Raw genomic sequence first — 15,501 nt, forward strand, 5'->3', positions numbered from 1 at the left:
CCGCCTTCTCCCTGCGGACGGCCGAGACAGCGGAGCAGCGGCCCCAGCGGCTGCGACCCTGCCCGCGGGGGCCGGGCTGCTCCGGGTGCCCCCCCGCCCCGCTCCCTCGGAGCCGCCCTCTCCTCCGCCCCGTCGCCGCTGCGTGGGGCTGGGCCGGGAGGAGACACCCACCCCTTCGGGCACCTCCTCCCGGCCGCGCGGCGGAGGAGGCCGCGGCCTGGGCAGGGGCCGGGGGAGCTGGCGTGGCGAGAAATGGCGGCCGGGCCGGGCTGAGCCGAGCTGAGGGGAGACGAGAGCCGCGCCATGAGGCTGCTGCGCGCCCTGCTGCGCGGCGCCTCCCCGGGCAGCATCCCGCAGCAGGTGGACTTCTACTCGCGCTTCTCCCCCTCGCCGCTCTCCATGAAGCAGTTCCTGGACTTCGGTGAGTCCCCGCCGCCCCCCGGCCCGCCGACCCCGCCGCCGCTCCGCCCGCAGGTGCCTGTGAGGAGCGGGGCGGGGCGGCTCCGGCGCGGGCGCGGGCACGAGTTCCTCTCTCCTCCCTCCGCCCCGCGTTAGCGCTGCCGTGTTCCCCTGCTGTAGCTTACCTCTTCTCAATACTCTCCTTTCTGGCAGAAAACGGCTCTGCTTCCTGCCGGGAGAAGGGAGCCCAGCTGGCTCCTTCCCCGGAGGCTGGAACTGTGGCAAGGTTGAAATTAAGCTGAAAACTCCAGGTTTTGGCATCACAACAGTAGTTTGTTCTTTTCTGCAAAACCTGCAGTGTTGGGGAGAGGGTGGGGATAGTTATGACAATTGGTACTGTTGACACAGTGACGGAGAAAGGTGAGAGTTCTTAAGCCTTTTGCAAGCTAGCAGCATGCAACCTTTTAAGGTATACCAAACACAAGAAACGTTTAACCTCGGCTGGCGCCGAGGAGCTGAAACAATCATCGCTCCTCCTCGGTCACGCGTCTGTGTCCTACAAAAACACCTCTCCCAAATGTGGTTGTTTTAGAAGATGAGTGAGAGAAGGAGCAGGACGCAAACGCCAAGAGCCGTCGTGGAGGACTGCGAATGTAGCCTTAAAAAATCGGTAACAGGATACCGAGTCTTACACTCTGCACTAAAATCACTGGTAGTGCTCCCAGGTTTGATTGACTGCTTGGAAACAAAAGGGGTCAGAGGAATTGTTCTGTTCTGCTTCAGAGAAAAGACTACACAGAGAAAGGTCTTGTAAGTCACACGGAGAAACCTTTTCAAAGCCTGGGGATGGAGCCATACTATAATAAATAATGTTTCTGTACCCAAGGCTCTCTCATGTGCATCAATGTTTACCTAAAGGTTGTATATAAACATTTAACTAGGTAATAGGGGTATTGCTTTTTATGTTTCTGTAAGTAAAACATAACTGAGAACCAATCTTAGAACCCCAGACTTTGTGTAAGTAGGAACACTTACAAAGGAAAGTTTTTCTTAACTATCCACTGTTACTTCATCCATCTATTCAATGTTCTATACATTGCAATAAAATGTATCCAGTATTTAAAACTCCAGATTTGTACAGGAACCCCACCACATATTCTCTTGCTACCATACTTTTAAGCAAAGAATCACTAAGGTTGGAAAAGACCTGTAAGATCATCAAGTTCAACCATCTTGCAATTCAGAGTTTGCTTTGACCTGTATTATTTTAGCACTAAAATACCAATAAAATAGCGCTTACCTTAAAATCAGTGTTTATTTTCAAGGCACAGCATTTCCTCATGTCAAAAGTTAGGCTGCTTTTTTGCTGTTAGCAGCTGACCATAAGGTAAAGATAATCTTGAAAACTCCTTTTTTTTTTTTTTTTTTTCTCTCTTTTGCTTAAGGATTTAATAAAAGATTGTAAAAACTAGTAACAAAGGCAAAAAAAGAGTGCAGTGCAACACTGAGACAGTATTTGTCTGTAAGGCATTCTGTAGCCATTATAATCTGATGGTGTTTTCACTGGGGATTTTTTTGGGGGTCTTTTCACTAGAGTGAGAGCAGTCAAAGAAGAAATCATAAAATCTGGCAATCCTAAATTTAAAAAAAAAAAAAAGTCTGCTTCTAGTTCCTCCAGGTTTCGATCTAGCAAATGAAATATTCTGTAAGAAAATTTACATCTGGATCATATACATCAGTCATATCTTGGGTTATAAGCGCACAGTATTTTCTGTAGGAGTCTTATCCACTCTTTGCCTAGATAGACCATAGCAGCACAGGGAAACAAAGACATTTGCCCATTCACTTAAGTCTTGCTTACCCTAAGCCGTCTTCCATATTTGACCCAGGATTGCAAAGATACAGCCTCCAGATACAAAACTAATTTGTGGAATGTCATTTGCTGAGTATATGAGGCATTTGAAATGCCTTGTTCATGGAATTTTACCTGAGAAAAGGGAAAGGCCAGTAACAGTCATGCCTGAAATACAATCTGACTAGGGAGGAGAATGAGAGGTTTCTGGGCAGGGGTCATATGTAGACAACACATAATACTGGTGTCACTGGGGAGGAATTTCTTGTAAGCTATTCACTTTTTTATTAAGTTAACTGACATTCTCTCATCAATGTAGTTTATGATGTATCTGAGTCTGAATGTATTAAACTAAACTACTCCATTTCAATCTGGTGAAGATTTTTCCTGTTTAAGACACTCCCAGTTTCCTCTTTTTCCATGTCCCTTCCTTTCATCTTCCTCCCCAACTCCCCCTTGCCAAATGGAAGGAGTGAACTGAACAGAAACACCAGAGTTAATTTTTAGGAGTTACCTGTTGTGAAACACCAAGCCTGAGGTATGTACTTCACTGCAGCAGATGAACATGTTAGTAAATTCAGATGCTCTTTACATGTCACTCTTGAAGTCTAGAAAGAAGTCTGACTGAGAATAAAGTACAGCATTTTTTAGCCTCTTCCCCACTCTGCACCCTCCTTTCTCACCTAGTAAAACAAGCATTGTGGGAGTAAATTTAGATCTTGATCTTAATAACCACATTTAATTGCCACCCACACAGATGATACCTGTCCTTATAAAAGGACAGGTCAGTTATCAACAGGTACAGTAATTTAGCTTCTGGCTTTTAAAAATGGAAAAAAATTAAAAAGTGAATGTATGGGAGAACTACTATTGTAATGACTGAGCACAGTAGCTGTCCTACTTTCACTTCTCTCTCAGTATTCACATGAATTCATTCATCTGTCTTCTGTTCCTGTAAGACAGTGAATTTAAACTACAACAGATCTAGCTGAAACAGAATTTATTTTCTGAAAGTGTTCTAATATGAGTTATCATAATTCAGTAAAATTGGTGATCAAGCACGGTGTATGGGACTGTGATACTTTCTCAAGCATCCTTGCCATAAATAGTTTCCTATGCTGGTTTCATTTGCCTCTCTGAGATGCTCAGAATGACATACTGTTTAACCAGTGCTAGTTGCAGTCAATATTTGCTGCAAATAAAATGAACAATATACATGGATAAAAGAGATATTTAAAGTTCAATAGTATGGGTCTGCAACTGTTGCAGTAGTTACTCTTTATATATTAAAGATTATTGTTATGCAACAGGGGTGGTAGGTTTCAATATGAGTTTATATTTTGAAATATAAATGGGCTGCTGCCATGAAAGAAACACTGGCTTACCAGACTGGCCGAGCCAACTTTAAAACCAAACCACAGACCTCTTATGCAAGAAAGTAAGAGTTTGTGTAGTTCTCTACCATAAGTACTGACTTTATTCTGATGTTGTCATATTTATTTTGGTCTTAGGATCTGAAAACGCTTGTGAAAAGACTTCATTTATGTTTCTGCGACAAGAATTGCCTGTGAGATTGGCAAACATAATGAAGGAAATAAGCCTGCTTCCAGACAACCTCCTAAGAACACCTTCAGTTCAGCTGGTGCAGAGCTGGTAGGAGGAGCATCATTTCATACCTTTAAGGGTGACCTTCTGCATATACACAAGTTGGAGGAACTTACTCTGTTCTATAGAAAGAACGTTTCATGTGCTTGTTACATGAATATCACTTATTTAGACTGAGTATCCCAATGTGACATAAATCAGAAACTAGATTTACAGACTTGGAAAAAAACCTTTAGGAGCAATTAGAGAACCCACAAGGGAATTAAAAATCATTAAGTTTTGCAGATAGTCATGTACGAGAATTCAGAAAAAACAAAAATCCACCAGAACAATGTTTAATAGGGGACTTACCTAAAATGAAGAAGCTAGTTGAAGAAACTAACAGAAGCAAGCTAATGTACAAAATGCTTGCGAAAGATAGTAGAAACCATTTAAAAGACAGGTTATTGCAGACTGAGAGTAAAGGGGTAGAAAATACAAAGAGCGAGCAATAGGAAGCTCCCAAAGCCAAAATACGTAAAACAACAGAAAGAATACGAGGCTATTAAAATAAAAAAGACATCCTTTGAAAAGTAAAATTTGCTTTCAAGTAAGGAAGTTACACATAAGCATAAACTTTTGTAAGATGAAAGCAAAACAAAGAGATTGCTTAGCAACTGCTAGAGGCACATGGCTACCTGGAAAGGCTTTTAAAGTTAAGAGGACAGAAGATCTGCTAGTGAATAAGTGGGATTGATTAGATGACTGAATATAAAAAGAGCTATCAGTGAAGATGAAGGCTCTCAATGAAACACGAATGCTTAAATTCTCATGATACTAAATGGCATTGATCAAATAGGAAATGAATTCCACTTGGACAAATGCAAAGTAGAGCACAGAGAGGAACCTCCTCTCCCTGTATGCTTGCTTGCTTACAATGGAAAAAGAAATTTCCATGCCAGTGGCGCTATTTTTCCGAGTATGGGAGTTGATGAGCAAGAAGGCAAATAGTGTTAGGAACTAAGTAACAAATGGGGAGGAATATAATTATACCACTGTGTTAGCCCATTATTCCTCTGAATTGCATGCAGTTTTAGTCGCTCTATCCTGAACAGAAAAGACCAAGAGAGATAATCAGGGGGTTGGAACAATTTCTACGTGAGGAGAAACCAAAGAGAATTCTTCAGCTTGGAAAATACACATCTAAGGAAAGAGATGGCAGAAATACTTAAATCATGAACAAGCTGGGAAGATTTTCTAGTAACAGGAACTCACTGGGGCTGCAAATAAGTGATCACCTACTGATTTTAAAACACAAGGAAGATCTTTTATGCATTCTAATTAAATTGTGGAATTCGTTGCTCTGGAAATTTTGGAAGAAAACATGTATAGATTCAAAAGGATCTAAGAAAATTCACAGGGGATAGGTCAATGGGGTATATCAAATACAATGATTTGGAAACAAGCAACCTTGGAAGACCATAAATTGCTAAACATAGGGATCTGGGGAGGCATATTAGAATTGGTGTTTGTAATGTTTCTTTCATTTAAAGGTATGTCCAAAGTCTACAGGAGATCCTTGACTTTAAGGACAAAAGCTCAGAAGATTCAGGGGCTGTTCATAGGTAAGGATTTGCTGTCACATATGTTAATATTATGTAGAAGGACTGGCAAGAAAATGATAGCTTAAGAAAAATTTCACCTATCTCCAATCTTTACGTAAGAATTGCAGTAATGATGTCAGCCCCTGTCCCTAAAAGGAGGGTACGTTAAAACATGAAACAAAGCACTTTTATGCCGTATCATTCTGGTCAGGGCTTTTTTTGTTACACTGAAGCACTACGAATATGTTAAACTTGACCAAATGTTTACCAGTTCCTTACTTGTAATGTTGTAACTGACGTACGGAACTTTTCACCTGTAGAGTTAAGTTTTCTCATCCTTGGCTGACCATAACTGCCATTTGACAGGCATGGGATGATCTGCATGAAAATGGTTGGCACAGTTCTATCTTTTTCTTGGCAATAATCAAGGTAATAAATAAATAATAATTTTATAACTAATTAATAATGTTTGATTACTGATTGTTTCAATGCTAGTCGCTTGAAATACAGTGTAAAGACTGACCTGTCTTCTTATTGCCATAGGCAGACCTGTGATATTTCTGTGCATAACGGTCTTCATTTTTGTAGGCATGTACTCTGTTTGCCAGAGTGTTAAATTCATTTGAAAGTGAAATACTAACAATGTATTAATTTTAGTTTTACAGATACTGTGATAAAAATCCGGAATCGACACAATGATGTAATTCCTACGATGGCTCAAGGAGTAACAGAATACAAGGAAAGCTTTGGCATTGATCCAGTGACCTCACAGAATGTGCAGTATTTTTTAGACCGTTTCTACATGAGTCGCATTTCAATTAGAATGCTCCTTAATCAACACTGTAAGTGCCACTGTTGAAAGGAGGGGAAATGATACCTGTACTATGTCAGTATATTTTCCTTGCATTTTTAAGTGCTTTATATGTCCTTAAATGCTTCTCAGGAGTACACTATTTGCCTTGCTATTTATAAATGAATTCTTAATACAATTCTTAAAATATTTATTAATAGTAGGCTTTTAAGCATGGTGAAGACTGGAATTATAGATTGCCTATAAATTTCTATTTAGCAAAACTGAAGACACAAACTAAAATTATATTGGGTATTAAATAATATTTTCTTTTTTGGCAGCTTTATTGTTTGGAGGGAAAATTAATCCAGCTCATCCAAAACACATTGGAAGCATTGATCCTAGCTGCAATGTTGTTGAAGTTATTAAAGGTAAATTCAGCAGTTAAGAACAAGAATCCTGAAAACTTACATGAATGTCTATACCGAGAGCCAATACACATCTTGATATTCATATGCTGTTTAGTTCTTTCCTACCTGGAGCAGAAGTTTCATTTAAAGAGTAATACAGTTTTGTCACTTTTCCCTATAAACCCAGTTTTTGTGAGAAAATACAAAATCTCCCTGACAGTGCACAGTGCTTTCAGTTTTTCTTTTTGGCAAACTGTGAAGGAGGGGAAAAAAAAAAGCGGAGGGGGAGCTGTAACTTTCTGTGTTTTTATTATAGATGGCTATGAAAGTGCCAAGAGACTTTGTGATTTATATTACATGAGCTCTCCAGAACTCATCCTTGAAGAGTTGAATGGTAAGTGAATATGGGATGAGACACTCTCTTGAACGTAGTGATGGCTTCTTCTAAAGTAGCTGGTGGTGAAATGTTCTCCTTCCACTTTTCATATAGTTAATGTGTTCTCTATATCTACTGTCATAAATAGTTTTGTGGTTTTTTTTTTTTTTTTTAAATCTAGCAGAAGGCTTTCCCTATTCCTCCCTTTACTTAGAAAACTGAAATCAGTAGAAAAGTTTTTGATGCTACAGCTGTTAATATAACAGATTTTAGCAGCCTCCTTCCCTCCCTAAGGTTTCTGGTATGTCTTCACCCTACACTGTCTATTGAATCTCATCCTCCTGTATTTCTTGTGACACTTTTAAGATTTATACTAAACATTCCATGCTAATTTCTCTTGCTTATTCAGCTATCATGTTCTTGTAGTTGTCATTAGATATAGTACACTCAAGTCGTGGTAAAAGTTACTTGAATCCATTGGCTGTGACTTGAAAAAACAGTTTACAGCTGTGTTGCTATGAACTCAGAAGTCAGCTCTTGTCCTCATAGTCCTGCTGAATGCTAAAGAGCCTTTCTGACACTGCTCACTAGAGTACTTTTCAAGATACTAAATGCCAAGTTTGGACAGACCTACAGAAACAAGCAATCAAAATTGCTTCTACAAGTAATTGCAAAAGCCAAAGTGCAACCACAGTAACTTGGCCTATGAAGCTAAAGGCAAAGTAAGTGTGGCCTTAACTGCACATTCCAGATCTCTTCTTCCTACTGTACAAAACCTGTCATTCTGTATATAGGTTAAAGGGTTTACCTCTCTCCATCTTTGGAACATGATACTAAAAACATTTGTAGGAAACTATCAGTCACGCTAGCTAATTCTCTGTAGTGAGGGGTCATTTAATGGTGTACGTACTCCAGAAGCCAGAACAAATAGTTCAGTTTTTTATAAAAGGAGTGACCTTTTGCTCAGTGAATTGTGAAGGTGAGTTAAACCTGATCCAGGCCAAATGCACATTCCTTGCCCACAACTGAGAGTGGAGACCATTATTTAAACCTTAGGTATGGGATCTGGGGGTGGAGGCATGGAGGGAAGCAGTTAACTTGAAGACAGGAACCTGACATATTTCAAAGTGTGATTCCCCCCCCCCCCCCCCCCCCCCCTTTTATTTTTGCTGGGCATCTAATTTGTTCTAGATCTTTTGACATCACTAGTGTTCACCATTTATGTTCATAAAGCACTGGTCACTAACACAGTCTGGTGAGAAATTACTAATTTGTTGAACTGAAAGAACCTTAAGAGCTAGCAGAATTTTCTGAGCAACCTTTCCTTAATTTTTGATATAATGACCGTGTTCCCATGATGTATTTTCTAGAATTTATTCATTAAAAAAAGTTTAAAAACTATACCAGTTCTATAGACAGAATTGTCTATATAATTTTTGTTAAGGTTTCTTGTTAGAAATCAGCTAATTTCTAAATGAATCCAAGAATAGGCTGTGCTGTAATTACTATTTGGTGCATTATATGATCATAAGATAATTCAAGTCGGGAGGGACCTCAGGAGGTTTCTAGCCTAACCTCCTGCCCAAAGTAGGGACATCTGCAAGGTCAGACCAGGTTGCTCAGGGCTTTATCCAGTTTGGTCTTACAAATCCTCCAAGGATGATGACTACATAACATCTCTGGGCAACCTGTTTCAATGCTTAACTGTCATGGTGAAGAAGTTTTTCTCTATATCCAGTCTGAACCTCAGTTATTTAATCTTACACTCACTGTTTCTTGTTCTCCCACCACCTGAAGAGCCTGACTATATCTTCATGATAACCTCCTCATACGTATTAGAAAGCAACGATTATATGCCCTAATCAGTGATGCCACAGTGGATTTTAAGATTAATTTCTAAAGCAGCAAGGACATTTGAAAATCTTGACTATGACTTTTGATTAACATACAACTTTTGAAAAGATTTCTGTTCAAATTTTCCTTCTCTTGTAAATTCTCTCAACAATACAAATACACATTTTGAATTACTGCAGGAATGAACAAAAAGATACCTAGTTTGCTATTTAATTAGAATTACTGCAGGAATGAACAAAAAGATACCTAGTTTGCTATTTAATTATTTAGACTCTCTTTTCTCCAGCTAAATCACCAGGACAGCCCATGCAAGTGGTGTATGTGCCATCACATCTCTATCACATGGTTTTTGAACTTTTCAAGGTCTGTGCACTTCCATTATACAATTCTTTTATACATCTTTGTTTAATGAGATTGTATGTTTGACTTTTTGAACCAATTCTAGATAGCAGCATGTTTTTGCAAGTGCAAATCTCTTGCTATTTGACTGCAGGAAGGTACCTAAATTGTACTATTTAGACAAACAATAACGGCATAGAAAATGAAGAGCTTTGGAAGATGTATTATCTCCTCTGCCTAGCCACTGAATAACATCGACACCTTCTGAGTAGACAGCTTTGTCAAAAAAATCTTAAAATGTATAAAGACATTAATTAATAAAGCAAGTGAGAATAAGAGATACAATTTTTGGGACATGTTCAAATCTGCTATAATGTGTAACAGGTCCTATAGAGCTTTCCTCAAGCAGTTCAATCCTAGACTTTTTTTCATCTTTGTGTCACATTGCATGTACTATGCATTATAAAGAATTCTACAAATAAAACTGTACATTAAAATATTCAGATGTTTGTTCTAAAAAAATTAAATGTTTGAAGTCTGTGTGTTCTAATAAACTATATAAATACCAATACTGAATAAACTAGAAATAGTAAAAAAAAAAGCTAAAACATTTGTCCTGATTCTGAAATATGTGATAAAAATAATTTTCCTAAATTGATGTTTTAAGATAATAGACAAAGTGGTAAGAACAGGATTTAAGTTGTACTTGCAAATTGCAGAATGCAATGAGAGCCACCATGGAACATAATGCTGATCGATGCATTTATCCTCCAATTCATGTACACGTCACGTTGGGAAGTGAGGATTTAACTGTGAAGGTACTCAGTTTTTTGATTATTTTGAAGGTTATTTTTGATTAGTTTTTTTCCCCTGTCATAGGCAGTGTATTACTAACTTTGGCTGGTGATCTGGTTCCAACAATAGATTGTATGTGATGTAGTATGTAAAAAGACCATTACGGAATTGTACATACTGCATCAGTAGGAAATTCATGAAGAGGGTGCACAGTCACACTGAAGGGTCTGCAATAGAATTCTGTGCTTTTGTCACGCTCATGTCTTGCCTAGCTTATAAGCAGCCATGACTGAAAATGAAGTAGCATCTTTATAAAATTATAATATCAGCATTTTGAATATGAAAATGACAGAGCCACACAGGGAAATAAACATTGTCTATTATTTCACAGAATCACTAAGGTTGGAAAAGACCTGTAAGATCATCAAGTCCAACCCTCAACCCACCACCACCATGCCCACTAAACCATGTCCCACAATGCCACATCCACACGTTCCTTGAACACCTCCAGTGATGGTGACTCCACCACCTCCCTAGGCAGCCTGTTCCAGTGCTTCACCACTCTCTCAGTAAAGAAATTTTTCCTAATATCCAGCCTAAATTTCATGCAAATCAAACCTCCCTGAAGTACAGTTTGTAGAGTAATTTCTTCTTTTTCTGTACAACATCCACATTGGATTTCAAAGACCAACTACAAGCACTGGCTTTTTCATAGGTCTAACTAAACCATAGTAAAACAACTCTTCTGACTTACTCCTTCAGTAACAGGCTTTAATAGATTGTATTCTACTGGCAGTATTCCTAAGGAATAAAGATAAAAATACACAGCACCTGGCATTTGCTAAAAGGTATAGATACCGACTTCAGACAAAATTGAGTTATGAACAAGATAAAAGCAATGCACAATTCAAGTAGAATTTTCTTGCTTCCAAGAGATTATGAATGCTTCTTATGGTAGTATTTTATTTAAATGGCTTGGATAAGGGATGAAAGAGAAGGATTCATCTCTCTCTGGTCATTGCTGTAGCTGAGAGATGAGAATTTAAAAGAGACTACTTTATATTATGTTTTACCTGAACTTTCTCTGGATCACTGTTTGAGAGAAGCTGTCTTTTACAAAAATGTATTCAGGGACATAATGCTACATGTTTCTTCTTGTTCCAGATGAGTGATCGTGGTGGAGGTGTTCCTATGAGGAAAATTGACAGACTATTCAACTACATGTATTCAACAGCGCCACGTCCACGTGTTGAGACGTCACGAGCTACACCTTTGGTATGCAAATCTTTTATACTTGGGTATCTTTAATTGTCACAAAAGAAACCATTTAGCTAAATCTATGAAGTACTACTTTTATAGATACAGTGAGTATTACCATTTGAATGTTACAGCTTAATTCACATGTTTTTTCTGAAAATAACTGGAAAATTGCATAAAATCCTAAAATACTAAAAATTAGTTAAACTTTTTCAAGGTTCTGTTTTTCTCTACCAAATAAAAGATCAGCTACCTCAAGCAGAACACTTAGCTATGCTGCACGTACTGCAGTAAGGATGGCACACTGAATTATTCTTGTGGCCACTGAATGAAAGGAAAAATAATTATAGCAATGATTTCAGATCAAGTCCATAGTTTCATTTGTACTGTGTAGTCAGTTGTACCATTGTCCAGCAAGGATGAAGATATGCAGATGTGACAGGGCATATGAGGAATCTACTTTGGTCTTGTGTGAACGTAATAGATACACAAGAAATAAAGCCTTAGCTCTCAGTAAGAAGCTCTGAACAGCCTTCCTGAATTTACTCTCTCACATTGTATCACTCAAAATGTGTTTTTTAAATGTACATTGTGATCTGCATCTACATGACTGTGCAACTCATTAAACACTAGATGTCTACAGAGAAGTGTTGTATATGTTCATTGAGAGATTACCTCTAAAATTTAGTAGATTAAAAAAAAATTATACCTAACACTTCAGGGCTATGTCCTAGTACAGACAGGGCTTGATAGAATTTTAGTATAAACTACAAATTCATAGACATTGCTTCTTGGACCTTTCTTATATATACTGATGATGAAATGTATCTGACTTAGAGTACTCTGTGTTCTTAAGATTAGCAGCTCCATGAGGCATAAGACAGACTCAGTACAGTTTTCTCTAATGGTGTCATCTCTTCTTGAAAAAGCTACCATAATACAAGAAGTGTTACCTAGCAGCCCTGTCTGACAAAGGAGTAAAAGTTTTCTCATAATCACAATCATGCATGCATTCTTCTGTTTCTGGGGTGTATAATAGTTCTGGAGGGCATAACAGTTAACATTTGAACTCCTCCTCTTGCTGTCAAACATCATGCTTAGTTTGTCTATTTACCTATTAAGTTAAAACAGAAAACACCACTGATTGATGCAATTAATGAAAATACCCTTTTTCTCGTGGATCAGGCTGGATTTGGTTATGGCTTACCCATATCACGTCTGTATGCACAGTACTTCCAAGGAGACCTGAAACTGTATGCCTTAGAAGGCTATGGTACAGATGCAGTTATTTACATAAAGGTATGATGTAACACTTTACCATTTTACATTTATCAGCAACTATAATCTAACTGCTAATAGAACTCCTTGTTCTGTTACTATAACTTTGATTTAAAAGAATCATCAGCTACAGTCTTCTCTACTTACAGGCCTTATCAACAGAATCAATTGAAAGACTCCCTGTATATAATAAAGCAGCCTGGAAACATTATAAAGCAAACCATGAAGCAGATGATTGGTGCGTGCCAAGCAGTGAGCCAAAGGACATGACCACTTTTCGCAGTATATAGGTCTTTTTCCCTCAACAGTTCATAAGAAGTAGGCATGTCTGAAAAGGGAATTTTAAAGACCTGATTTACACCAAGATGCCGAGCCACATTTGATAAGTGGAAGTAATTTTAAGTGGAGTAACAGAAGGTTTAATGTAATTATTATTTTCTGGAATTAAAAAAAAAAAAACATTACAAACCAAAACCCAAGAAAACTCCCAAACCTGTACATACTTTTAAGCGAGAAGGTCACACTTAATTTGTTCCACTATCTATTTATGACTACTTTCAGTAGCTAAGTCCAGGGAGCAGTGATTTCGGGTTTTAAAGGGACCAATGCAATCTATATCACATCTGGTGAGAAATGCATTAATTCATATAGTTACAAAATTGTTCTAATAGAAGAACTATTGAAAAAGCTCACCAGAGCATTTTTCCATTATACCATATTACAGATCAATGAAAAACTCATGTAAGAAATATGGAGGAGTTCATTGCTATACCTTTGCACCTGTATGGCACTTTCCATTCTTTTATCTTAAGCATGCTGAAGCCTAATTTTGTGAAGTTAGATAGGTTGCCTACACACCTTGCCTACATCAAGGGTTTTTGCAGCTGTAGAAATCACACTTAGGTCTGTAGGGATTAAAAAAAAAAAATCAGTTCTAGCTGCTACCACTGGTATAATGTATCTCAGGTATGTGGTATCAGTCATACTTCTTTGGTTGTAATGTGAATATTTAATACATGTGAAAAACTTACCTTGCCATGATCATTGTGAATTAGCAAATAGAGCTGGCTGTAAAGATATGCTGGTTTGCATTTGCTTATATTTCTGTAGGTAATACCAAAATGTAGTATCAATGTTGTAGCCCTAGTAAGATCTCAGACTCTGGTATGTCACGTTACAGCTGTAAATGGAAACTATTTTAATAAACAGATTTTTTAAAATTTGCCCTTAATAGGGCATCTCTGTTACTTTGACAATAGCAACTACCTTCTCAGGAGTATTTAAGAAAAAGTGGAATTAACATTTTTTGAAAATATCTTTGTATTTGTGATGCGCTTCTGGCCTCATTTATGTAGTAACTGGAAGTCACACTGTAACATAAATAAGGTAAGCAGAATGTGTTTATCAGTCAAAGGCAAACTGTCAAAACATACTGGGCAAGATAGAGACGGGAATAAGTATTACATTTCAGGTACAAAGTCCTTCTCTTATTAAAAGATTCTGCTTCTTTTAATGCCTGTTGTGCCAGCTTTGTTCAAATTGTACACATCTATGTTGCACCTCAATCCCTGTCATTCCTGAACATTTTAGGAGTGATGCAGTTAAAGACACTGAGAACTAATCCTTTTCTCAGTTAATTCATTGCATGTAATTCTGTGATTTTTGTTCTGCAGCAGACAAGCATAATCCCTCTCAGAAAGAATAAACCTGAATTTTGCTAGTTTATTAGCTCTGCATAGAGCAGAAGGAGAGATACCAGAAGTGGAGGGAATAGCTGATACGTTACAAATGGAAGTCTTGCTATTCTAGTTGTAGCTGAGCCAGATTAAAGATTATCACCTGCTACCTCCCTACCCTAGTTCTGCAAAACAATAAAATGGTTTTATACTCTGGTCAAGCTAATGTAGGTCACTTTAAAGGGAGTGATTTACAGAATGGGGTGTATATGCAGTTAAACCAACACTCTGAGGGAGGATTAATCTAGCTTAATTGCCACCAGAACTACAGTTACCTGCTCCACTCAAGCTTGTGGGCACTTCAAGAGGTCCCTATTTTTCTTCTTTACAAGGATGTGAGGTGGTGACTGGCATACCTTTTAATCTGCATGGCTACAAGTGAGGAGAATCTATAGCTGTTCTTCAATCCTGCAAGAAGATGTATGTGAGAAATTCCACATATTGTAAAATGGGGCCTGTACAAAAGTTAGAGGGAACACTTGCAGCTATTGCTTTTGCTAAACTAAAGCTGAAAGGTACAGCAAGGGATTTTAAAAACTCAACTCTGACACTGAACATTCTAGCTTTTATGCTAAGTTTTTAAGTATTTAACTAACTCAATTGAACTGATTTTAGTAGGATCTGAGAACTACAAGAGACGTTTCCGAAGAAAAAGCTAACTGTTTTCTAGAAAGTCTATTAAAGTATTTCATATGGTATTATTGAAATAAAACCTCTTTCATGCTCTCAGCTAGCTGCTGATTGAATTCTGATTATTAGAACAACTTACCATGTAATTATATTTGTATCTATCCCCTCACCCACCACCCCAAATGATTGTGGTGAAAACACAAGTGTAGTATTTTGGTTTACAATGTTTAACCCTACTTATAAGTTTGATCTTTGATTACTTTTGATTTTTGTGCTTAATGTTTTCGTTACTGTACTGAAGTAATTGCTAGCACACTGGTTAAGTTGAAGTGAATCACTGTAGAAAATGAGTATATTAGCTCAGCTATCAAAATGCTGGGATTAATAGTTTTGTATGCAAATGAGCTCAGTCTTGCACTGTAAAATTAATCTTGGTTTGTGTTAACTTAATTTTTTTGAAAGAATCACTACATTTACTCATTAAAACTATTTTAAAAATTAAACTTTCAGTTGGGTGATTTTGTGGTTTGGTATTAAGCTAGTTCCATGGAGCCAGCCTTCTCGTTTAGCATCTGACAGATGTTAAATGCTGTGGTC

At 38.0% G+C, this 15,501-nt stretch overlaps 1 protein-coding gene across 1 annotated transcript; it reads left to right on the top strand.

Moving 5' to 3' along the window:
* The first annotated feature begins 303 nt into the window (after positions 1-303).
* On the top strand, positions 304-15,396 carry PDK1 (pyruvate dehydrogenase kinase 1). The gene is made up of 11 exons (XM_059820104.1): positions 304-421; positions 3,763-3,904; positions 5,389-5,460; positions 6,097-6,281; positions 6,571-6,660; positions 6,956-7,033; positions 9,156-9,232; positions 9,928-10,026; positions 11,168-11,278; positions 12,446-12,559; positions 12,688-15,396. The coding sequence occupies exons 1-11, from the start codon at positions 304-306 to the stop codon at positions 12,826-12,828; spliced, it is 1,227 nt and encodes a 408-aa protein (XP_059676087.1). The 3' UTR covers positions 12,829-15,396.
* Positions 15,397-15,501: the final 105 nt, after the last annotated feature.

The sequence above is a fragment of the Gavia stellata genome, chromosome 8 (assembly GCF_030936135.1).
Source record: "Gavia stellata isolate bGavSte3 chromosome 8, bGavSte3.hap2, whole genome shotgun sequence".
Taxonomy (NCBI): domain Eukaryota; kingdom Metazoa; phylum Chordata; class Aves; order Gaviiformes; family Gaviidae; genus Gavia; species Gavia stellata.